Below are 21,842 nucleotides of genomic sequence, written 5' to 3'. Positions count from 1 at the left end.
CCAGTTTCCTCAAGATAAAACTGGGGAATTTTATGTCTATAGAAGCTCAGTGAATATGTGACACACTAGAGGTTTCCTGGGTGAGATTTAGAGGGTTGGCAGGCAGCCAATGAGAGCTCCTGGATCAATCATGGCGTTGATGCATGTGAAGGCTTGTGGGTGTTGTTAACAACGGAGAGTCGGGGTGGTCAGAAATCACCCTGAGTGACACTTTGACACTGGGTGGGCAAGCGCCGCAAATAGAAATGTCAGCCGTCTCAGTGGCCGGGGGTTTCACAATGGCAGCGGCGTGGCACGGTGCTACATGGTAGTGCGAACACAGAGCTGTACTCCAGGGTTACCAGGTAGCACTGCACCTCAGTGACTTAGCGACAGGTGATGGAGGAGGGTTATTTTGTTTTGTTTCTTAAAAGATGCTTGAATTAAAGTGAACGAAAAGAAACCTCTAGATCTTTTATGTAAGAATTTCTAAATCTACTATTAAGAATTTAAAAATCTGTGGAGTGGGGAAAGATTAGAATCAAATAGCAAGACAGAGCTTTGTGTACTGACCGTGACCGGGCAGACCCATGCTGCTTGCTAGCTGGTAGAGGCGTTGCTGCTGCTCCTCGTAGGACCCTTGCTCGCTGAGCGCTGACATCATGCGCCTGTAATGTTCCTCAGGGCTCATGTGGCCGTGGCTGCCGCCTGCCTCCACCCCTGGGCTCTGGGAGTTTTCTGCAGAAAGGAGGGGAGGGATTAGTGATTGTCAGTAGCAAACTGATCGGGAAATTTCTTTTAACTTGATCTCCAGGCTCTGAAGCTCTCCCCATAAATTTCTATCACCTCAGTGGCACACGGGGTATTTATAGGAAGAACAGTCCACATTCATTTGCATGTCACGATTGTGTAGAGCACGCCACAAGCAAGAGGTTGCATGAAATGTAATACTGTTAGCAGCCTCGAAGCATTAGTGGCTCTAAATGGTAACCAGAGGTCACAGATTTGTGAAATTTTGCAGTTCAACAGCTAAAAAGCCGATTCAACATCAGACACATGAAGCACTGCTTTAACATTACTGCGAACTTTATTGTCAGATAAGAAATAATGATTCAAACCTTTTCTAGTTAAAATTTGATTTCAGTTCTTAAAGGTACTAGACCCTTTGAGAAATACCTAAATATTAAACATTTTTTGGTCGCATTTTCTCATTTTACCTAATAAAACAAGTATAAGTTTTCTGCATATGTTAAATATGAGTCAGAACATGTGCTTTCAAAGATCATGAAGGTCCAGTGGACTGGAAGCCTCTTCACATGAAGCTACATGCGTAGAGCCATGCATTGTTAATGTTCAGAGCCTGACCCCATCATGAACTCGCAATTTCTCTTACACAAAGCGCATCAGTAGCTCCGGTAACACTGCAGTGATGAAACTTACTGTATATAATGCAGACTACAGAAAACTCAACAGTACAAAACAACTCTCAGCTTCGACCACTGTTAGTGTGGGTACGTGTGTGTGTAACATCTCTCTGTTGTGTTTAAGGTGTTGCGAAGACAATGCGGTGTATGATGTCTATCTAGCCGTCAGTCCCCCATACTTAATCTCCCTGCCTTTGACCTCCCTCTTCCCCCTCCCTGTCAATAGTAACATGATCTAAGGTAAGAACGGAGGGGGATATAGGAAGGTGGTTAGGGAGTTAGTAAAGGGAGACAGAGGATGAGGTGGAGGAGGGAGAAGCAGAGGAAAGAAGCAGGGGTTATTTTTACCACCCTCCTCCTTATTGAAACCTGAGTCTGGCCCCGGGCAGGCGAGCAGGAGTGGCGCTGAGGAGCGGAGGTGGGGTGGAGGTGGTGAGGGAGGAAGCGAACACGCAAGCATCTCTGTCTCCACCGACAAGCTCCAGCTAATCCACCCAAGGTCCTCGAGTGTTTGTGTGTGCGTCCGTGTGTGCGTGCGCAACTAGTCTGTGCCTGTCTAAAGTTTTCCTGCTCTCTAAACACAGCAGGGGGTGCCGACTTTGCAACCGAAAGAAAAACAGACATCATTTACACAGTGGTATCCAATCTCTCTGGCTCCATCCACACACTACCCTCACAGTCTGTCTCTTTTAGTCTGTTCTCCACCTGCATTAGTCATTAAAGGATCTCTTGTGTCACCACACTTGGAGGCAAAAAGATGTAACTTAGCATAGATAACACACAAATACTAACCCACATACAGGTGCCGCGTCAGGCTTTGGGTGTGGACGCAGCTCAAGGTTAAGACACAGGATCAGCAATGTTTTGACAAGGCTTAAATGCACTTTTCTGGACAGCTGGCTGCACGCACACACACACACACACACACATAAAAACAGAGTCTGCTTTATCAGTTTCTCTTGTTTCAGTTTCAGTTTGTGCATGTACAGCAGAGGAAGAATGTATGTATATATGCAAAGCACATACAGAGATTGTGTTTTTAAAACCAGAAACCTAACCATACACACTGCGAGAGGCACAAAAACACAAACTCAAAACACACAAACCTCCATTTGCCTTAAAAGGAAACCGAGCCAGAATACACAAACACACACAAACACACTATTCTCAACCAATAACAAACCCATGCATCTTTCAGAGGCAGGGTTGTGTCTAAGTAAGACGATAATGGCCACGAATGAGTGCTTCTGTACACAGACAAAGAGGAAAGAGGCTCCAGGCAGGACTGCAGTCGGTCAAAGGTCACCTGGTGGCCAAAGGTCAAAACAGGGATCACGCCGAGCTCGACACAGCTCAGTCTTACATCCGAATTACACACAACTGCTTTAAGTCATCTAAATTTTAATGCATACTTTAACCCGCAGAAAGAAGATTTTATTAGTTTGTCAAATAAGAAGTGCAGTGTATGCACAGCGCTTGTGAGTCTGCAAAGATAAGATGTGTGGTGAGCTGCCCTCGGGTTTTGCCTGCTGTATAATGCATCAGTCAGGAAGTCTTCGTCAGGAGCCCAGAGGGACAGACTCGGTGGCCGTTCCAGCTCCACGCCGGGCGCCTGGTTTCACACCACACGAGGGAGATATCAATAATAGAGGACAGCGCCCAGATTGCAGCACTACAGAGCACCGTCTTACCAAGGTGTGCCTTGTCAAGGTCCGTCATTTACGCTGTGCTAATTTCACCTAGAGAGCAAATGCTCATATGAGTGTGTCTGCCTGAGGATATTACTGTACACACGTGTTTGTTTGGAAGATGACAGACGGGACAGGCCATGCCCTCAAATCACAGTTTTCATTCATTTTTTGTGGAACACACACATATATAGAGGTGATCAATGTTTGATCTTTTTCAGGGCTAAAAATGAAACTCCTAAACGGTTTTCATTTATTGATATTAAATCACTTTGTAAGTAAGAACTTTGTTTTTTATTTGACTATTTATTCGTTTTTGGTGGCGCCCTCTAACGTGTGCATATGTAGGAAGAAAGGGGGACGAGATGGCTGCTTCTACATACTCCTCTATCTCAACCAGGAGCATGTGACACACTGAGATCTGCACATCATTTGCTCTGTGGGCCTCTGTGACCTGTAGTCACCCATAACACCTTTCTCTGCAGGGATGTTTGCATGTATATTTGGAGAAACATAATTTGGGGTCAACATTCTGACATTCACCAGCGGCCGAGTCAACTTCCATCTTTTCTTTTTCTTTTTTCCCTCAAACAGTTTCACACATCTGTAACATCACAACACACAAATACACTGCCTACCTTTGGGGGATACACTGCGTAACTTCTTGCTTTCAGAGGGACACTCGCTGCTGCTGTTGGGAGAGAAGCTTCTCCTCTTGCCTAGAAGGTCATCTGTAAACACACACGGAAACCAATCAGAAACAAAAACCAGAGTAAAGACTCGATATTGCCGCTCTCCTGTGTCTCTACCTGTGTGCATGGTGGCTGCTTTGGAAATGTAGAAGAAAGAGAGACGTGCGAGTGAAAAATAACCAAAGAGGAGGAGAGAAAGATGAAAAACAGAAGAGTGAAACAAGGCACGGGCGTCTGGAGAGGTGCATATTCTGTCTGTCAGAGAAAAGAGAGGCCCTGCACTGCCGTGGATGACGGATCTGCCCCCCCTTAGTCACGTGTTTGTTTGTCTATCTAAAGCAGGGAGGGGGGCTCGGTCTCTCTGTGCCATAATCTCTTTCCAACAGTCTGTCCTCAAGTGTTATCACCATCCTTCCTCTCTCTTTCTTCCTCTCTCTTTCTTCCTTTTTTCCAGATGTTGAAGCAAAACCCTCTGACTGAACTCAAGTGCACGAGATCCTCTCAGAAATACCGCTCAGCTGACGTCATGTCTGCCTCACGTGTTTTTATTTTAATTTTTGTACCTCTACAACAACTTTTGGTGACCTCCCATAAACCCTCACGTCTCTTCATTTCTCCGTCCACTTCCTTCTCTCGTTAGTCTCATTTGGGTGTTTGAACCTCAGGAGCACCTCACTCTCACATTAACACCTCTCTGGCTCCTCTTCTTCCTCCCTGTTGTCCTCACCCCTGCCTCTAGAGCTGCTCCCCCCCCTTACCTCTCCTCCCCTCTCATCTCTCTCTTCCTTCCTTTCCCATCCCATCACCTCCCCCCCCTCCCCCGCCACCTCCCCTACAAACACACCTCAAATCAATACAGGCCTTATCAGAGAAGGAGGAGATGCAGAGCACATCGCACGCAGCGCCGGCAGGAAGGAAAGAGGCGTTTGTCATTGCGCGCTCTCTCTCTCTTTATTTCTACTTCATGCATCTCTGATTTTTCTCCAACTCTGTTTCTTCTTCCACACAGACAGCCAAACCCATCGCAGTGACTTCTTCTTCCCTTCGTTCCACTTTCTCTCTTTCCCATCTCAATGCATAGTTTTCAGGGTGAGGCGAGTTTTTCCCCCCCCTCCCTCAAGGAGAATGGTTCATCTCTCTCTCTCTCTGCTTTTTCAGCAAAGCAATTTTTCATCATTTGCACAGCAGGTGTAAACAGTGCGGAGAAACAACGAACACAGAGTAGAAATAAAACACGTCGTCGTCATCATCGCAACACCCACGCAAATACAGTTAGCTCCGCCTCTTTCCTGTGTCCGGCATTAATATTGCTGGTGGTACGTGAGAGTAAAGCTGATATGGTGTCTGAGCTCTGACCTTTAACCTATTAGCCAAACTTGTGCCTGTTCCTGTCTGCAAGGGGAACAGAGGAGGGAAAAAAATGGATTTAGACAGGACTCTGAGGATTTTGCTGTGCTGCTAAAGGAGTGCCGGTGTTGATGAGAGGGCGAGCGAGCAAGCGGGAAAGGATGAGAGGGAGGAGGTTCACTAATGATCCGGTGTTTGATGTTACCTCTCAGGTCCTGAGGAGATCCACTCCCTATACCATCCAAAAGAAACAGCAAGAGGGGGCGGGGGGCACAGGGAGTAACGCTAATGGACAAGTGCATGCATACACACAAACTGGATGCTTTTTACCATTTCTACTTTTTCTCCAATCTCTTTTATGATCTCTCTTTCCGTTTTTCTTTCTCGTTTTCAAATCTCGCTTTGGTACTTTTCTTTCACTGGTCCTTTCAGGTGAAAAAAAACGAAGGTCTCCATCTATCCTATTAGTGAAATATTAACAAAGAGAGAGAGAACCCCCATTAGTTAAAGCCCCTCTCTACCAAACACACACGCGCTTAGACCCACACCCAGAGCCTCTCATGATCAAACACACTTGAGTCGTCTCTTGAGCCGACCTCACTCAAGACACTGCGTCTCCTGAGCGAGTGCCCGAGGGCCCGAGATTTGAGGGCGGAAAGCTTTTAAAGCCAATTAAATGGGGCTTCTTAGAGCACCGGCGCTCCCTTTTAATGCCAAACCCTGAGCTCTGCTAGCATCTATACTAACCCTTTTACTCCCACTAACACAGCTTACAGTCAAGTTTGCTACCTTAGGCCTTTCCCTATCACCTGCTTGTTAATATTGCTAAGGAATTAGCGGTCGTGGAGTCAAGAGTTTTAGTCCGCCTCCAAGGCTGCTATTTTAACTGTCAAAATACAGCAATTATTAAGTGCAGACAGCGTTTGCTTCTAATGATATAACCCCATGTTTTAGCTTTTCTTGGTCAACAGACAATCTGCAGTCTTGCCTTTTTTTCAGACGTGTATGTGAACACACCATGTTCCAGCCTCTTCCTCAGTTCCTCCTTGCTAGTTAACCTCCTCCTTATCTGCTGTTCCTCCCACTGAGAGAAAAGATAGATGAGAGCTGAGGGATAGAAAGAGAGAGGAAACAGCAGGACCTAAACGACTTCTCTTTCATGTGACACCAGCAGGGCGAATCATCAGCCAGGAGAACGTTCCCCTTCCTCTCCTACTCTTTTTTTTTTTTTTACCCCTCTTCTTCCTCAAACTTTAGCCCTCCTCCTCTCTTCTCTCCATCCTGTGGAGCGCGTTGACAGCTCAGACAGCCAGACTCCTTAATTCCTCTCTTACTCCGTTAATCTGTCATCTTTATCAGGCCGAGGAAGGGGAGGGGGAGGCGGCTGAGTGGAGGGAGCAGCTTGGGGGGGGTGGGGTGACAGGCGGGGACGTGGGGTGGGCCGCCAGCCGCAGCCCCCCGATCAATCTCCACATTACAGCTGACAGAATGGTGCTAATAACTTATTGATCCCTCCTCCGTGCGCCGGGGCCTCCGCCGGCCCTGAAAGCCCTGGCATTGATTGGCTTACGGGCCGATGCAGCTGGGAAAGGGCGGTGTGGTGGTGGTGGGGGTGTATGAGAGAGGGTTGGGGGTGGTTGATGGAGTTGGCACGAGTGGAGGATGCACCACAACAACATGTGCAAATGTTCACCAATAGGAAAACTGCCACAAAAAGTGCTCGTCTTTCTTATATGATGGAAGAAACGGAAAGACGGACAAACAGAGCCAGAAAAAAATGGAACAAAAAAACCCCCAAACATCTGACCTTAAAATGAAAATCTGTGAGTGTGATATTTTCAAGAGATCATAATTATGTAACCGAATAAAACCAAAAGTAGGTTTTGTCTTTGTCGTCCTCACTGCCTTCAGCCGGATACAGTCAGTCCCTTCTCATAGGAATCCTCTGAACAGGTGGCGTTACACGAGAAGTTTCCATCAGCAGTACCAGTTTGTTTATAATGTCGGTTATGACAACCACTGTGACAGTCGCCCAGAAAAAAGTTTTTTAAAATTACTAATATGTAGGCATCGGTACACCTCACTGGGTTGAGTAGGCAACCCATATAGCAAAAGACCACTGCAGAGTGCTTTGTTGTCTACTCTGTTTCCCGAAATAACGGCTACAAAACTAATCTGACAACTGTCTGTCCTAATTCTATGGAAATACCATTTATTTTTGAATTTCCTTTTAAAAAGTCAAAAGAAAAAAAACATGACAGAAATAACTAATTAGAATTAAAAATAAGTTTGATTAATAAATAAAATACTTCATCATCCTGAATCAGGAAACAACATATAAAAAAGGGGAAAAAACTATCAAGAAACATTTATATATAATATTGCATAAGTAGATTAAATATCTGGGAAAAAATCTGTAAATGGAAAATTTCTCAATTAAACTTTTCCAATAAGGTTGTTCTGAATCCAAAAACGATGTCTAATATCTTCTGTCAGTCTTAAATGTATTGCTTTCTTTGTCAGATCTTTCCGTCTTCCCAGCATTCATCCGTCTTCTTCTGCTTACAGAGACTGTTCCTAGGCAACAGTTCGTGCCCAAATATGCAAGCTAATATTCCCATTCAAACAACGCGCAATTCGCAGGTTATTAAAGGCAATTAAAGATTTAAAAGTGCCAAGAAATATTTCTGTGACGCACAACTCGACCGACTGCTGATTCTGCTCAAGTGTAACTTTGCACAAGTACAAGCAGAAAAGAAAAAACACAATAAAAAATCTGAGATGTCAAAGAGCAACTACAGAAACTACAGGGTTTCTTTTAAGCGCCCAGACAGACAAAACTATTTTCACTATTAATTCAACTATTTATTTTGTCATCTTGAATTCCACATCTTGACAGAACCGTCCGCATGTCTTTTTGAGAAACCACGAGAAAGCGTTTTGTTATGGCAGTGCAATTACATCCCTGTTAAGCTGTGGGATGTTTTAAAATATTTACTATCCACATTTCCCCTTTTTAGCCGCTGTATGACAGAGCTAATATAAGCACACATCCTGGAATGTTTACTTTGGGGGCAGAATTGCCTTTCTATGCTAATCATGTAATAACTAGCTGGTAATACTTCAGAAGCAATCCTCGCTCACAATCAGTTTGAAAGAAAAAGGCCTTGCACAAACACGCTGGGCTGCAGATTCACACGCAAGCAAACATTTAAAACCAGGCCTTTTCGAAACCGCACACGGAAAGGTGCGCATGCACAAACACACACAAAAATGTGCTCAAGCCCCAAACCGCTGCTGCAACCCCCAACCACACACACGCCGACAGGCTGTAACTGCTTTTGAGAGCCTGAGTGTTGGGAGCGAAGAGAGAGAGGAAGAGAGAGAGAGCGGCGGCCCAAAAACACCTTATCTGCCTGTTTGAGTCTCCGGTCTGACCGCAGAGCCACGGTTTACAGTCTCCACAGGCAGCCAGACTCTCAGCATCGGCGCCCCTGCCCCTCCTGCCTCCTACCCCTCCTTCCCCTCCACCCTCCTTCTCCGCCTCTAACAGAGCCTCTGAATAGCCAGTGGCTGGGGATTGAGAGAGCGAAGCAGGGGAGGGACGGATGGAGATGGGAAGAGAAGGGAGGGAGGCAACCTTCCTGTCTGTCTCTCAGATTTAATTAACGGCCCACTCCGGCACAGAGACGACCCGGCAAGCCTGCTTCCCTTTCCTCCTGACCCACACACACACACGCACACACACAAACACACACACGGAGCAGTCCGCCGCCATAGTTGCTGCTTACCCTCCCTTGATACCACTACCGCACTCATTCATCTCATTTTCTTCTGGCTCCCTATTTCCAAATGTTTCCTCCATCACAGCATCTCCGTCTCTCGCTGCTGCAGACTTTTTCTTCACCTCCTCCTGGCTGTCTTTCTCCCTTCTTTCCCTCCACTGTTCACTGGTACACATTAAACACCTCTGGAGGAGCCGAACAGCAGAGGTGACTGACGCAACAGCGTAAACACATAAACACAAGCATTTATGCTGCGCCAATCCCAAAGCCAAATAATCCGCTGCTTTAAAACTTCACGTACATGTCACCCACCTAAGTATGTGGACGCAAATTCGAACTTGAGTTGATATTGCGTAGGCACGCAGATGTATAACTACATGTTATTTGTGTGTAATTGTGTGTTTGAGAACGAGTGTGTGTCTAATTTCACTGGCAGACAGAATTAGAGCCAGTGGCTGATCGGATTGGACTTGTTTACAGACACGAAGCGAGCCGCTTAGGCAGCCTGTTAAATCTCCCTTTAATGCTCAAGCGGACAGATTTTAGGGTCTTGGACCCCCTATGTGTAGGCCACACTGTGCGCACACCATCCCCCATTGCTGCCCCACACCCACCTCCATCTCTCTTGTCTTCCCCCATTAGGAAAATCATTCATGGCTCTGATTTCTCCATTAAGTTTAACAGCTGATTAGACTGGTGTATTGGTGGAAATCTGTCCCAAACAGGGACCCAAAGACACCGGCTGAGCTGGCTGTTTAGCAATCTAATACTCTCCCCACCTTGCACCCACTCTACCTCATATCGCAGGCACCGTATGGACAATTAATCTGGCAGACAGAGTATATGAGCACACGGAGAGACAGTATGGAAGTGTTGGGTCTGGGGTGATTATGCCACTTGCTGTGCCTCCTAATGGGATAAGGAGGGACAGGGGTTGAACTCCGGGTAACAGCAAAGCAAAGGTATGGTCTTTACTGATAAAAAGGCACCCAATTATTTAATTAAGGGTAACTGCATTTATTTAAAAGTGTTTGGATTATCTGATAGAAGTTTATAATCCAGGGTTATTCATGTGTCATGATCAATATTTTCACCTGCAGGCAAAAAATCAAAAAAAAGAAAAAAAATGAGCAGGGATAAGAAAAAATAAAAACTCTTGAGATTAATTAGTTCAACATGAAACGCCGACTGTTTTAAGTCTTCAACAACCCTAAAATTATAGTTAGTGAACTTCTTATATTACTGTGATAATGTGAAGATTTTGCAAGTGTACCATGAAAAACTACACAAACATACTTGTACGCCACTAAAGTTAAGTGCAACTTACAAAATGTGAGCGAGACATACAGCACAATGGACTAGTTTCTAAACAGTGACTTACACAGAGGCTTTCCGAACAGCCATATGTCTTTGATGGCTGCACAATATCCTCATACAGTCTACTTGACAAATAGCTGTGATTAAATGTGGTCTGTGTTCTGTGTTTAAGCTGGAAGCAAAGCTCTTAGCTTAGCACATGCACACCATGGTTCCTCTGCTCACATGAAACTGGATTAATGGCAAACAAAGCTATTTATTCAGAGGTAATTTAAAACAGGGGGTTTAGCCAAAAAAAAAAAAAAAAAAAAAAATCCTGGAGTGCGGCAGAGAATGTGGGAAGAACATTAAGTAATCAACATGAGCGACCTTTAGGAATTACTAATACGCTTATGTTAAATTCCCTCAATCACATAAATTACAGTAAATTAAATGGTTAATGGAACGTTTACATGTGTTATAGGAGGCGTAAAGGGGCATGCATCATCTGCCTACATGCAAAGGAAGAAAGAGAAAGACAAATGTAAGAAAGAGAAAGAAAGAAGCCACCTTACATTTTGCATACATTAGACATGCGTACTGTTAAAACACACACACACACAGGCATCATCATGATCCTACCTGTGTGTCCAGTACTGGTGCCGTGGTCAGAGGCGGACTGGCCTTCGGGCATGCCGTGCTGTCTGGTGTGGTGCAGGTTGGAGATAATTGTAGAGAGGTCAGTGTCACGACTGCAACACACAAAATACACACGCAAACACACATAGAGGAAAGAGAGCACAATTAAAAGTGCACCAAATCAGTGTGTAAGCAGCAGCATATAAATTCACACTGTTTCACAAAAGACTTACCACCGAAATCCTCCATACAGACAGACCTGCGCTCTATAAAATGCACATCTTCACACAGACTCAGCAGCAACAAGTGGCTGTCCTGTCAACTGGCTCTTAGCTCTGAGGTGTGTAATACACTCTGACAGACTACCGCATCCAGCACTTTCAGGTCTCATCCCTACTCATCTTCCACACTAAGATGTATTAATGAACATATTCACAACCCATAAGCAGTTTAACAGCTTAAAACCCGCTCTAATAATATGCAAAGACAGGTAAAGAATAGTTAAGATAAATAAACGATTCGATTGCGCTTGGAAGTGGTTTTATTTATTAAGAATGTATAAAATCCTCAAGTATAAGCCACCGTTGATTGCGCTAACAATTAAAAAAAGGAGCTGCAAGTCTTCTCTAGTCTTGTGCCTACGCTAATGTTAAGTTCCTCACATGATAAGATAAAAAAAAAAAAAAATAGAAAGAAAGAAAATTATTATTCACAAGAATTTCTCAAACACCCTGTCCTGCCCTTCAGCACCCAGAGGAGGAGCAGGAGGAGGGTTAACAGATTAGACCCAGATTTGGTTGGAGCCGCTCTGTCCTTTCAAATTCTCCACCAGCTGCCTTTCTAAACTCCCCACACCAGCGGACCCACACAACTGTGTCATGGAGGCATTTCATTTGCAATCTGATTACCATCCTGATCGCATTAAATGGCATAATGATGGGAAATAGGCGCTTAGCGTTTGAGGGTAGCATGGCCGCGCGGTGTGTGGAGTGTAGTCAGTGTAATGGCAAACAGCTTGTGCGGCAGGAGAGGTACAGGGCTGAATGTGTTTTTTTAGTTACAGTTACATATCTTCTGTCATAGTTATGCGATATACCTGCTGCACACAGCTGTCCCAAAGCCCACGAGGATTTAGAGATTTTTGCACATACATGCTGTGTTGTTTTCACAGTAACCCTAACACGTCATTTCACAGCATCAGCAACCTCTCGTGTGAGCAGCAATCTCATTTACAGCCTTAACTGGCAACTTTATTGAAAGCAGAAACATCTATGAAGGGGGTCTGGTATGACACGGCAAGCACAGTTTATGGGACAGAGGCGGTGAATGGTTCTTAGCTGCCACCACTATGACGAGGCCACACTGTTTGCGGCTGCTGGATTTGGGTTTTTACAGTCCCATGATTACAGGCTCCTTCTGTAATGTCAGGCTGTCGGTCGCCAAGCTGTTTTCCACACGCTAACAGAAAAGATGAAGGGTAGTGCTGAGGACCTCATGCTGGCCCTGCTGGCCTCACCAGTCACCTCTCAGGCACAGAGAACCAATGACTCAGAAAATAGTCGCAGACAAAACAGTCACCATCGGTTGCTAAGCAAGGAGACGCTTGATTGGTCTGTGACTGCAAACTTTTTACACTAATGACAGACTTCTTTTTTAGAGTGCAACTTACTAAAATTGGTAGCTCTAAGCGTCTGAGAGGGCAATGATTTTCTTCAAAAACGAAAATGAGGTCCAAAGGAGGTTTTTTAAAGGTCATTATTGTGCGTTTGTGTCACCCACTCACTCCAAACTATGCCGTCCGTACGCAATGCAGTTAGATGCTCTACTGTGGGAAGCTGCGGCCAAATCCATCAATCAGTTAGCTGCATTATAACACCACCCTCTGTCCATCATTTAAAGTGATAGTGATAATGCCATCGTGAACTTCTCAGAGAGGTGACGGGGTTATTATCTCATGGTGAAGTGGCCGCTCAAAGCCGTGAACGGCAAGGACATTGTTAGTTGGGTAATTAGCGCACTTCTCCTGAGCCGTCCCGCCTCAGCTCGGGCTAATGAGGGCCTAGCCTTATCCCCACCCACCTATGCCCTCCCTCAGCCCCCTCCTTCGCTTGTTCTGTGAGCGGAGGCAAGGTCACTCTCAAGCCGTGGAAGACAGAGGGGGGCAGGGGATGCTGTTTAAAACCCAGTCACCTGAGTCAGCGCTCCCTAAGGAGCTCCAAAGGCCAGGGTTAGCTGGGAAGGACGGAGGCCTTGGAAACGATGGAGGGAGGGGGTTATATAGCGGTTGTTGAGCCCGATTGCTAAGAAGGACATGAGCCGACTTCTCATCACCCACGTGCACCAGACAGTCACCTCCTGCTTATCTCTAAACTGGTCAGTACTGTTCCTTTGTTACTGGACACAGTGAACCAGACACTGGGTTAGCCAGAGTGTGTTATTAATCAAATACCACTATCTACTAACATTACTGATGACATAAAACTGTCATAATCAAACTTCCACAAAGGCTGAATTTGAATTTCAATACCAATCCATCTCCAGCTATGATACTTATTTTTTTTAGCCTGTATAAAGCAGAACATTGCAGTTCCCAGAGTAACCACTTGAGGCTGGCTTCAAAAGTGAATCACTCTCATTTGAAACTGTTAAATAAAAAGCATTTAAAGCCATGTTCAGTAGTTTTGGGCTCCATAGTTTTCCTTTTCATATGCATTTTCATTAAAAAAAAAAAAAAGGATGCTGGTAAGGCTCAAAGTTAGGGGAACGGGTTTGAACTGGACCCCTCCACCTTGTTTATACCATTTGTGCTTTTTGGAACATTTTTAATGTCTAAAGTATCTGACGAATCAGATCTGCTGAGTGGTGCAACACATAACATATTGGAAAATGCATTATTTAGCATTATTATTATTTAGCAGATAACTGTGTATGTGCATTATAGTATATACCAGGGGTCGGCAACCCTAGGAACGCGTGCCACAGTTGGCATGCGAAGGGTTAACTGATGGCACGACCATAGCTGGACTGGCCATCGGGCATACCGGGCAGTTGCTCGGTGGCCAGGGGACTTTTTTCTTTTCTTTGTAACGTATAAACAATGGAAGGTGGTTGATTGGCCAGATGCTGGTTGGTGTGTAAAAATAACTCAGTTGTTTGGTGGTGACTATGGCGGAGCTTCCACAGATTCAGTAACATTAGCAAGTGGTGGAGGCCAGCAGGTGGATGAGGGAAAGGGGAGGCAAGAGGAGAGACCCGAGGCGGCCGCCGGTCCGAGTGTCAGGTGAACAGAACTTCAGGTAAGACGTTATGACCTGCAGAGTACCTGGGTCAGATATAAACAAGTTTAGGTGGAGTTTATTTTCGTTGTGCTGACTTTTTACCGTCAGTTACAATAACTCGTACTGCGTGCTAGCTAGCATGACAGAGTTTCTATACAGCTGGGTGGGTGCTATGATGTTACTGATAGTGAACTTTATTTTATTCATAAGGTTAGTTAGTAGAGTTGCCAACTGTCCTGTAAAAAGACTGAATCGTCCCGCATTCAGAGAAAATATTACTCGTTTCGTGTTGAGGTGAAAAGGAACAGTTTGTCCCGTAATTCAGCTAGAATAGAAAACGACACAAAGCTGGAGTTATTCTGTGTCTTTGCTGCACAGCTGCCTCTTCTTCTCTCATTCTCTCCCCCTCCCTCGCCTGTTGCTACTTCAATCATGAAACTGATCAGTGATCAGCTGATCGGCTTTTTTCTCGTTTGTTTATCGCCCACTTTGCGCCAGAAAGAGGAAACCGCAGATGTCGCGCTAAACAACAGCAGCACGTTTAAGCTTGATCAGCTGTTGTTAGAATTTATTTGATATTAATTTCTAGTATCAGCTGATGTTTGCTGGAGCCACAGCTGTAAAGCTGCTGGTCATGATGTCAGTTTGGTTATCTGGTGAGAGGGAAACATGAAGATGAAACCAGGAGATGTCCTTACTGAATCATCAGAGCTGAACAGGTGATGGAGAAACAGGTTTACCTTTTAGGTGACATGAATGAGTTAAAGGGAAGTTATGAACTGTTTCTGAGAGACAAATAACACCAAGATCCTTTTCTAAGTAGCTGACAGCTGGTAACTGTGCAGGGGCGGGTCTAACAAAGTTTTGCCAGGGGGCCAGGTGGGGCATTAACAGGGAGAGGGGGGCACAAAGAAATACTTTCTTATTCTCATTTAAAATGTCTGGCTTTTAATAAATAATTATCTGAAGCTTACAACCAAAGTTTTTATCTGACGTAAAATGTATAGAAATCATACATATAACATCAAAGCAGCTGGAATCCACAGCTGTGTGTGTTCATGGAGCTGCCTTTTCACCTGCTGGACATCACTACCTGACAAGTTTAACTGTCTTCAGAACATTGTAGAGGCCTTATTGACAGTATTTGGCTCTACATGTCTGTGTGAGCAGATTTTCTCTCACATGAGTCCTCAGGTAGCCGTCTGAATGCTGGACACTCGGAGACCTGTGTCTCTGAGTGGGAGACCAGAGATCACATTAACATGTGTGTCTCTGTATTAACAAACATGTCATATATTGGCCAAGTTTATTTTTCTTATCATTGTTGTGAGGAGACCATAAATAGCATTTGCATTTTCTGTTGTACAGTTCATTTGCTGTAATGGATAAAAAGTCTATTTTTGTTTCAAAATAGCTGATAACTATTTGCTGACAGCTGCCAACATCTGCGAACAAATATAATTCTATAAAGTGGTTCTATATAGTGTGTAACTGTTAATAAAGAGCGTTATTAAATTTATTGCTAATGCAATCATATGGCACACTGACCTCTGAGGAAATTTTAAATGGCACTCGTCATCAGAAAGGTTGCCGACCCCTGGTATATACTATGTATACTATGTGTAGTAGTGTGCTCTGTATTACAATTTTCTGTGAATATTGTTTAGATATTTAAAATATGTATTTATAGCTTAACAAGAGAAATGATTTGTATTAGAGTAAAAGTTGATCTTTTGTTAAGAAACGCTTGTGCTCTCTTCTACCAATTCAGTACTATTCAAAATAACCCAAACAACATGAAAAGACTTCTGCTGGCACCGGGAGTCAACTCAGTATAAATGCCCAGTAGTGCCCTGCTGTGGCATTGGCACGTGGAGCTGAGGTGGCGGGGCTGGAGGTCACAGTGTGAGCTGGCAGAAGCTGGCAGCCCAGGCACCCTGACGCCATGTCTCACACCACCGCTGGGAAAGTGCTGACAGACAGACAGCAGGGATGTGAAGGAGGAGGAGTAGGAGGAGGAGAAAGAGCAAGAGAGACAGAGACGGGAGAGAAAGGCAGGGTGCAACTGCTATGAAACATCTGGTACGCGCAGGTTTACTACCCTCATCTGCTCAAGACAATAGCCCAAACATACAGCCTGCTCCAACCTGCGCAGGTGGCCCCATAGCAAAATTCAAATACTACCAGACAGTATGTAATATTCAACAACCAGAGAGAAGAAAGGCGTGCACATGAGTATTATGCTGAAAAAATTAAGGAATTAAAAAGAGTTTATAAAAACAGACTTCCTTTCAGACTCATCAAGTCTAAATCAGGATTCTTGTTGGTTTATTGTGAGCAGCAGAAGCACAATTGTCAGGCTTCCACAGTTGAATTCAAAGGTAACATGCAAGTGGGAACCCTGCAAGTGGAGGGGGTAATGAATAAATACAGAAACAGATACATGAATAAGTCAGAGTAGCCCAGCTTCATTCCTCCTGGTTGTGCGCCCGCTGTACACGCTGACATGAGGTCGATAAAGCAGCCAAGGGAGGGAAGACAATGGAAACAGAATATACAGCAAGTCTGCCATGCTACATTTCCTTGAGAAAACTGCTGGTTTTATTTACTCTTGATTTCTCATCTGTAATGCAAATCTCTCCTCACTTGGAGAGAGATTTTTGTTTTTAGTTTTAAGGAAAAAATTGGACTAAATAAAATTTATATTTGCAGTTTGAGTGGTAATTCTCAAGAGAGGACACTTTCATTCTGTGTATTAATTTCACCTGATTCGCACTGATATAACAGCACAATCACTTTGATCTTTACACGTGGAAAAGCTGAACTCAAGCCACATCTGAGCCTAACAGCTGAAACACTGCTGACCGTCTTTCTGTCCATCCTGTGTTATGACAGCAAGTTAACAGACACAACAAACACTCTTCTGTGTGGAAACAGTGAATGCCTTGCTGCTAGCCAACGCCCAATCAACTACTAAATTGCTGCGACTATGTCGCCATGGCAAAGGCATGTAAACAAGACCATTTTTTTTCTTCCTTTTTTAAGGCGGAAAGCTCCTCTAAAAAGCTATAAAACCTCCAAGCTCATTAATTAGTGCTTTAGGGGAGAGCCATTTCCAGTAATTTCACACTGTCTCTGACCCCTTACTGGCATAAGGCAATGATACGGTTGTTCAATGAAGCCAGAGGACAAAATGTCAATTGCAACAGACATACAGTAGCTAACTCAGCATCAGCGTCTTTCTCCATTGGCCAGATTAAGTAAAGCTCTCCTGTTAACAAATGAGCCGATGATGCTTCCCAAAAAGGGGCCACAAAGTTATGTGAGGATTTTTTTAATCTTCATAAACGTAAGCATCTGCCTGCTGCTTATTTTCATACCAGCCTGTTATCACCCACAGCCTGTAACAAACAGTAAGAAAGATACTTCAAACTCATGCCAGCTCTTCTACGTTTTGACTTAAAATAAAATTTTGCCTCCATGACGAGGAGGATATTAGCATGCTCTAATATCACCAGACAGGAAAAGATGACCCTTTTATGAAGTATGTTTGCTGATTTTGTCACAAACACCTCCCTCTCATTATTTTAGCGTCTCTTTACGAGAAGGGAGAATTTGCATATACAATTAATTGCCGTGGATGACTGAGAAACTGTTAAAGCGTCTTTTGTGTTTGTTTTGGCAAAGGCTAATAACGGGTATGAAGAAGTTTGTCTTCCAGAGGTTGCAGGTTGGAAGGCAGACGTCAGCAGGTGTAACTTACAAAATCCACGGTGGCTGCCAAGTAATTATCCAGACTCTCAGTCAGCACTTTTCAATCAACCCTTGTTATCTATAGCCAAGATAAACAAACGCTAAGATAGGCTTTGTTTTGCCCTCGAGTAAGACGCTAAAATCTTAAAATTTCCCTGCCGTTAAAAAAAGAAATTATGAAAAATGACTCCATAGGTTGATGGTGTAAAAAGCTTATTTAACCGGAGCTACATTACAACACGACGGCGGCAGTAGTAATTATGACGGGAGCAGACGAGGAAGTGAGGTGGCGTAATTACAGAGCCATAAAGCCTGCATAGGTAGGATGCAGAGGATGAAAAATCACTGAGCTGACCTCCATTTGCACTCCTTTTTCCAACCAAAAAGTCATAATCTTTTCCCCCCCAAGATGAAATTCATCAATCAGTGTGTAAATAATCCTAACAATCTGTAGCGCAGACACCACAATAAGAGCTTTGGATACATTTTGATATCCAGGAAACGTCCATATGCGTTCTATTGCGATAACGATTATTGGGTTAGTTCTGTGGTTTGGCTGCACTTCAGTCTGTAGTTGGTCTATGCTTATTCAGCAGGACGAATGCAGATCTATAGAGTGCCAAGAAAACCAATTGTCTGTTAAGACAGAGACTGCTGCCATTAATCAGATTAAGGTGGAGTGTCTGATAATGAATTCTGGAAATGAGAAGGTCAGAAACTTTCTGGCATTGGTATGCAAAATCATTTTAGTGAAAAATGTGACACTTTATACAAGTTCCATGCAGCTCTGCAGTGAAAAACTTGAATTGAGTCAAAAAAAAAAAAAAAAAAAAAAAAGGGGGAGAATCTCCTAACGTAATCCTTCTGGAAGTTAATTTCTGGATGAAGCATTACGCAAGGATCAAACGGTTAAATACCACATGGCACATCTGATGTGCTCTTTTAGATTAAAGTACAGTTACAGTAGGCAAGTAGCTGCAACCGAGTGGGTGTGACGGTGCTGCCGCCAGCTCTGATGATGTGAGGATGAGACAGCACAGATACACTCACATGTATACAGAGGCCCTGTATTTTTCACATCCATCGGACAAATCCAATTTGTTAAGACCCTTCTACGACTCACTTACGAAGCTGCGGTCAATGGAAATCACATTTCCATGATTGGACATCCCATTATCCTGTTCGTCCAGACCCACATTGGGGGATAAAGCAAGGCTGAGACGGATACCCACGACAGACCGGAGCTGCGGCTCCAGCGAGTCCGTCGCCTTTCAAAGGGTAAAAGCCTGACATATTAGTCATAAGTGTTCTTTAAATTCATTATCATCTTAACACGCCAGCGGCACAAGTGTCAGGGGGAGGGGAAGCCCTCTTAAATGAGGTTAGTGGATCCATTTAAAGCTTCACAGTTGCTGCGCTGTCCGCCGTGTCACGCGTAAATCTCACGACATGAAAAACATCCCTTTCTTTAATGAGGTTGCTCAAGCTCCTATAATGCAGCTGGGGACTTTCTGGGTTTAATCAATAAACAGGCTCTGCCTTAAATCAATAATCTGTCTGATTTCTAAATATCACAATCCGTTTACGCACGTACTGAGCAATCACAAAATTCCACGGTGGCAATTAAAACAAAAAACAAACACACACACGAGAAAAATTATAATTCCATCTCAGTTTAGTTTTTGTTCCTAACCCCATCGACTATACGCCACCAGTGGCGGTGTGTGACATCATTGTAGCCTTGCACGTCTTTGTTTGCATGTATGAAAATGGAGACGTGATTATTCACTTGTATCCAGAGCAGTTCCCACTTTATAACAAACCAAAAATCCTGCACAGAAATCATCTTCATTTTGAAAATAACTCTTTAATATTTTTGTTAATTTAACACATAAACTCGCTCAATGTAAAGAATAAACACCCCCAATCATTATAAAAGCATTTGAGATGTATGCCTAAAGCATATTATTATGATGTGATACCAGCTACTTCTTAAAAATAAAAATGGCACAACTCAAAAAACTCCTGCTTTCCTTCCAGATCTGACAAAAATAAAACACTAGTCATGTTTCTACCACTGCCAAAGTGTCTTTGAGGCAGCATATGCTACTTCTTTCTTTAATCTAACTCGAGTTGTTCAAAAACACTTCATAAGCGTTTTGAAACAATCTTTAGATCAGCTGAACACCATAAAGACGGCAAATTTATCTTTTCTATTATGAGCGAGCTGCCCCCTGCTACAGTATAGGATGAAACAGGCAGCAGTGACTCAGGTGATTCAGTCATTCGATATCAACTCAAGACAGACACACCGAGACTTGGCAGGAGCAGGATAACGCAAACTAACAAACCAATTAACGCCGTGAAAGCTCAACAGCTTCCATTAGACATCCCAAAGCAAAAACCATGCACATATATTTTTGAAATGCGGCTCTTTGTTTGTCTAAAAGTGAGCCTTTAACGGCAAAATTATCCTGAAGCCACTTCTGATAAAAGTACTAAACACGCCTGAGGTGCTATTAGTTTATTAAAGCTACATCCATCTGCCATTAAACACAATCTGAGAGGCAAAAACAAAAACAAGAAAACAAAGACTAGTTTAATGTTTTTCTTCATGAGGTGACTAAAGTACTTTTTTTTGAAGACACAATAAAAGCCTGAGTAAAAAAGTAAAAAAGTAAAAATAAAAATTCTGGGTAATTACCTGTTAATTTTGTAAAAGAGCATAACAACCGACTGCATGCAAGTCGTAGCTACAAGTCAGAGGTGACTGACCTTTTTCTCATGATACTGTAATGCAGCTCATCCTCCTGTTTGATGTGAGCATGATCCCCACTGGCCCGGTCACTGCCTTCACTGTCGTCACTGCTGAAAATGGAGGCCAGCTCCTTCTTGGGCACCCGGTTAGGTGGCAGGGGGATGGTGCGCTTCTCTGCCAAGCGCCCGCGGTTCTGCAAAACACAGAAGAGGCGAGACTTTAAAAACAGGATTCAGTAATTCCAGACAGACAACGTACTAAAATGTGAGTTATTTAAAGTTGCCACTCTTTGAGATGAAAACACAAGTAGATACTCAAAGTAGAAAATCGAAGTCAAAAAATAAATAAATAAAAAAAACAGACCTGAACACCAGATTTCTTTCAGTTTGCGATCCATGGATTTCTATCTGCAAGTCTGGCTGTATATAAAAAAGAATTGGCAGAAATTTTGGAAAGTCTGATTGTCAGACTGCACAGGAAATGGACTAAAAATCAGCCGAAACTGAGTTGCTGCAGTAATCAGAATGCACAGAACGAGCTGTAGTGCCGCTAATCAGAGCCTTTCTGGCTGTTGCCCTAAAATCACCGCAGAGAGTGCGCGATTAGCACACAGAGGTAAAGGCTTCCCACTTGGAATAGGCGTTATCAATGAAAATCCAACTCTCTGTTATATCTCAGATACTGCAAAGGAGATTACATAACGTTAGCCTCTGTGGGCAACGTGCAAGAAAAACCCCTTCCCTGCTCTTTGGCACAAATCTGCAAGATTAGGCTTTGAAAAAACGACATGAAAAGAAACCCAATAAAAGCTGGGAACACCTGCTTTGGTCAGATGAGACCAAGATAAATGCGTTCGGCTCAGACGGAGTTCAGCCTAAGAGGAGTGCCACAGTAAAGCACGGAGGAGGGAGCGTGATGATACGGGGTTGCATGAGTGAAAAGCATGTCGGGGAGATGACATTTACAGATATCAGTGAGCCAGATGTAACGTGCACACGCGCCAATCCCAGCTGTCATATGTTGAATGGTGGGGTATATAATATAATAAAAGATAAAGGTTACATGTTGCCTATTACATGAGTTTTTATTTCAAAAGCAAATCTATGGGAAGAAAATAACTCTGTCGGTGAACCGTGTATTTATTTTGTTCCAAAACTTCCTGGAGTTAGCAGAGCAAAGTAGGGATTAAGACAAGAGTATGGC

At 43.7% G+C, this 21,842-nt stretch overlaps 1 protein-coding gene across 2 annotated transcripts in view; it reads right to left on the bottom strand.

Annotated features, from left to right (window-relative positions):
* Positions 1 to 21,842, bottom strand: part of samd11 (sterile alpha motif domain containing 11) — a 49,892-nt gene that overhangs the window by 14,794 nt on the left and 13,256 nt on the right. For both annotated transcript variants that reach the window (XM_006785545.3, XM_087833983.1), the window contains exons 3-6: positions 20,657 to 20,832; positions 10,854 to 10,963; positions 3,730 to 3,822; positions 553 to 717 (exon numbers count right to left, since the gene is read on the bottom strand). In XM_006785545.3, coding sequence (XP_006785608.3) covers positions 553 to 717; positions 3,730 to 3,822; positions 10,854 to 10,963; positions 20,657 to 20,832 — 544 coding nt within the window. The remainder of the gene's footprint in view (positions 1 to 552; positions 718 to 3,729; positions 3,823 to 10,853; positions 10,964 to 20,656; positions 20,833 to 21,842) is intronic.

This window comes from Neolamprologus brichardi, chromosome 20 (assembly GCF_056152115.1).
Source record: "Neolamprologus brichardi isolate AB-2024 chromosome 20, ASM5615211v1, whole genome shotgun sequence".
In the NCBI taxonomy this organism is placed as follows: domain Eukaryota; kingdom Metazoa; phylum Chordata; class Actinopteri; order Cichliformes; family Cichlidae; genus Neolamprologus; species Neolamprologus brichardi.
Note: the sequence above shows the minus strand (reverse complement) of the source record. Positions and strands in the feature narration are given on the sequence as shown.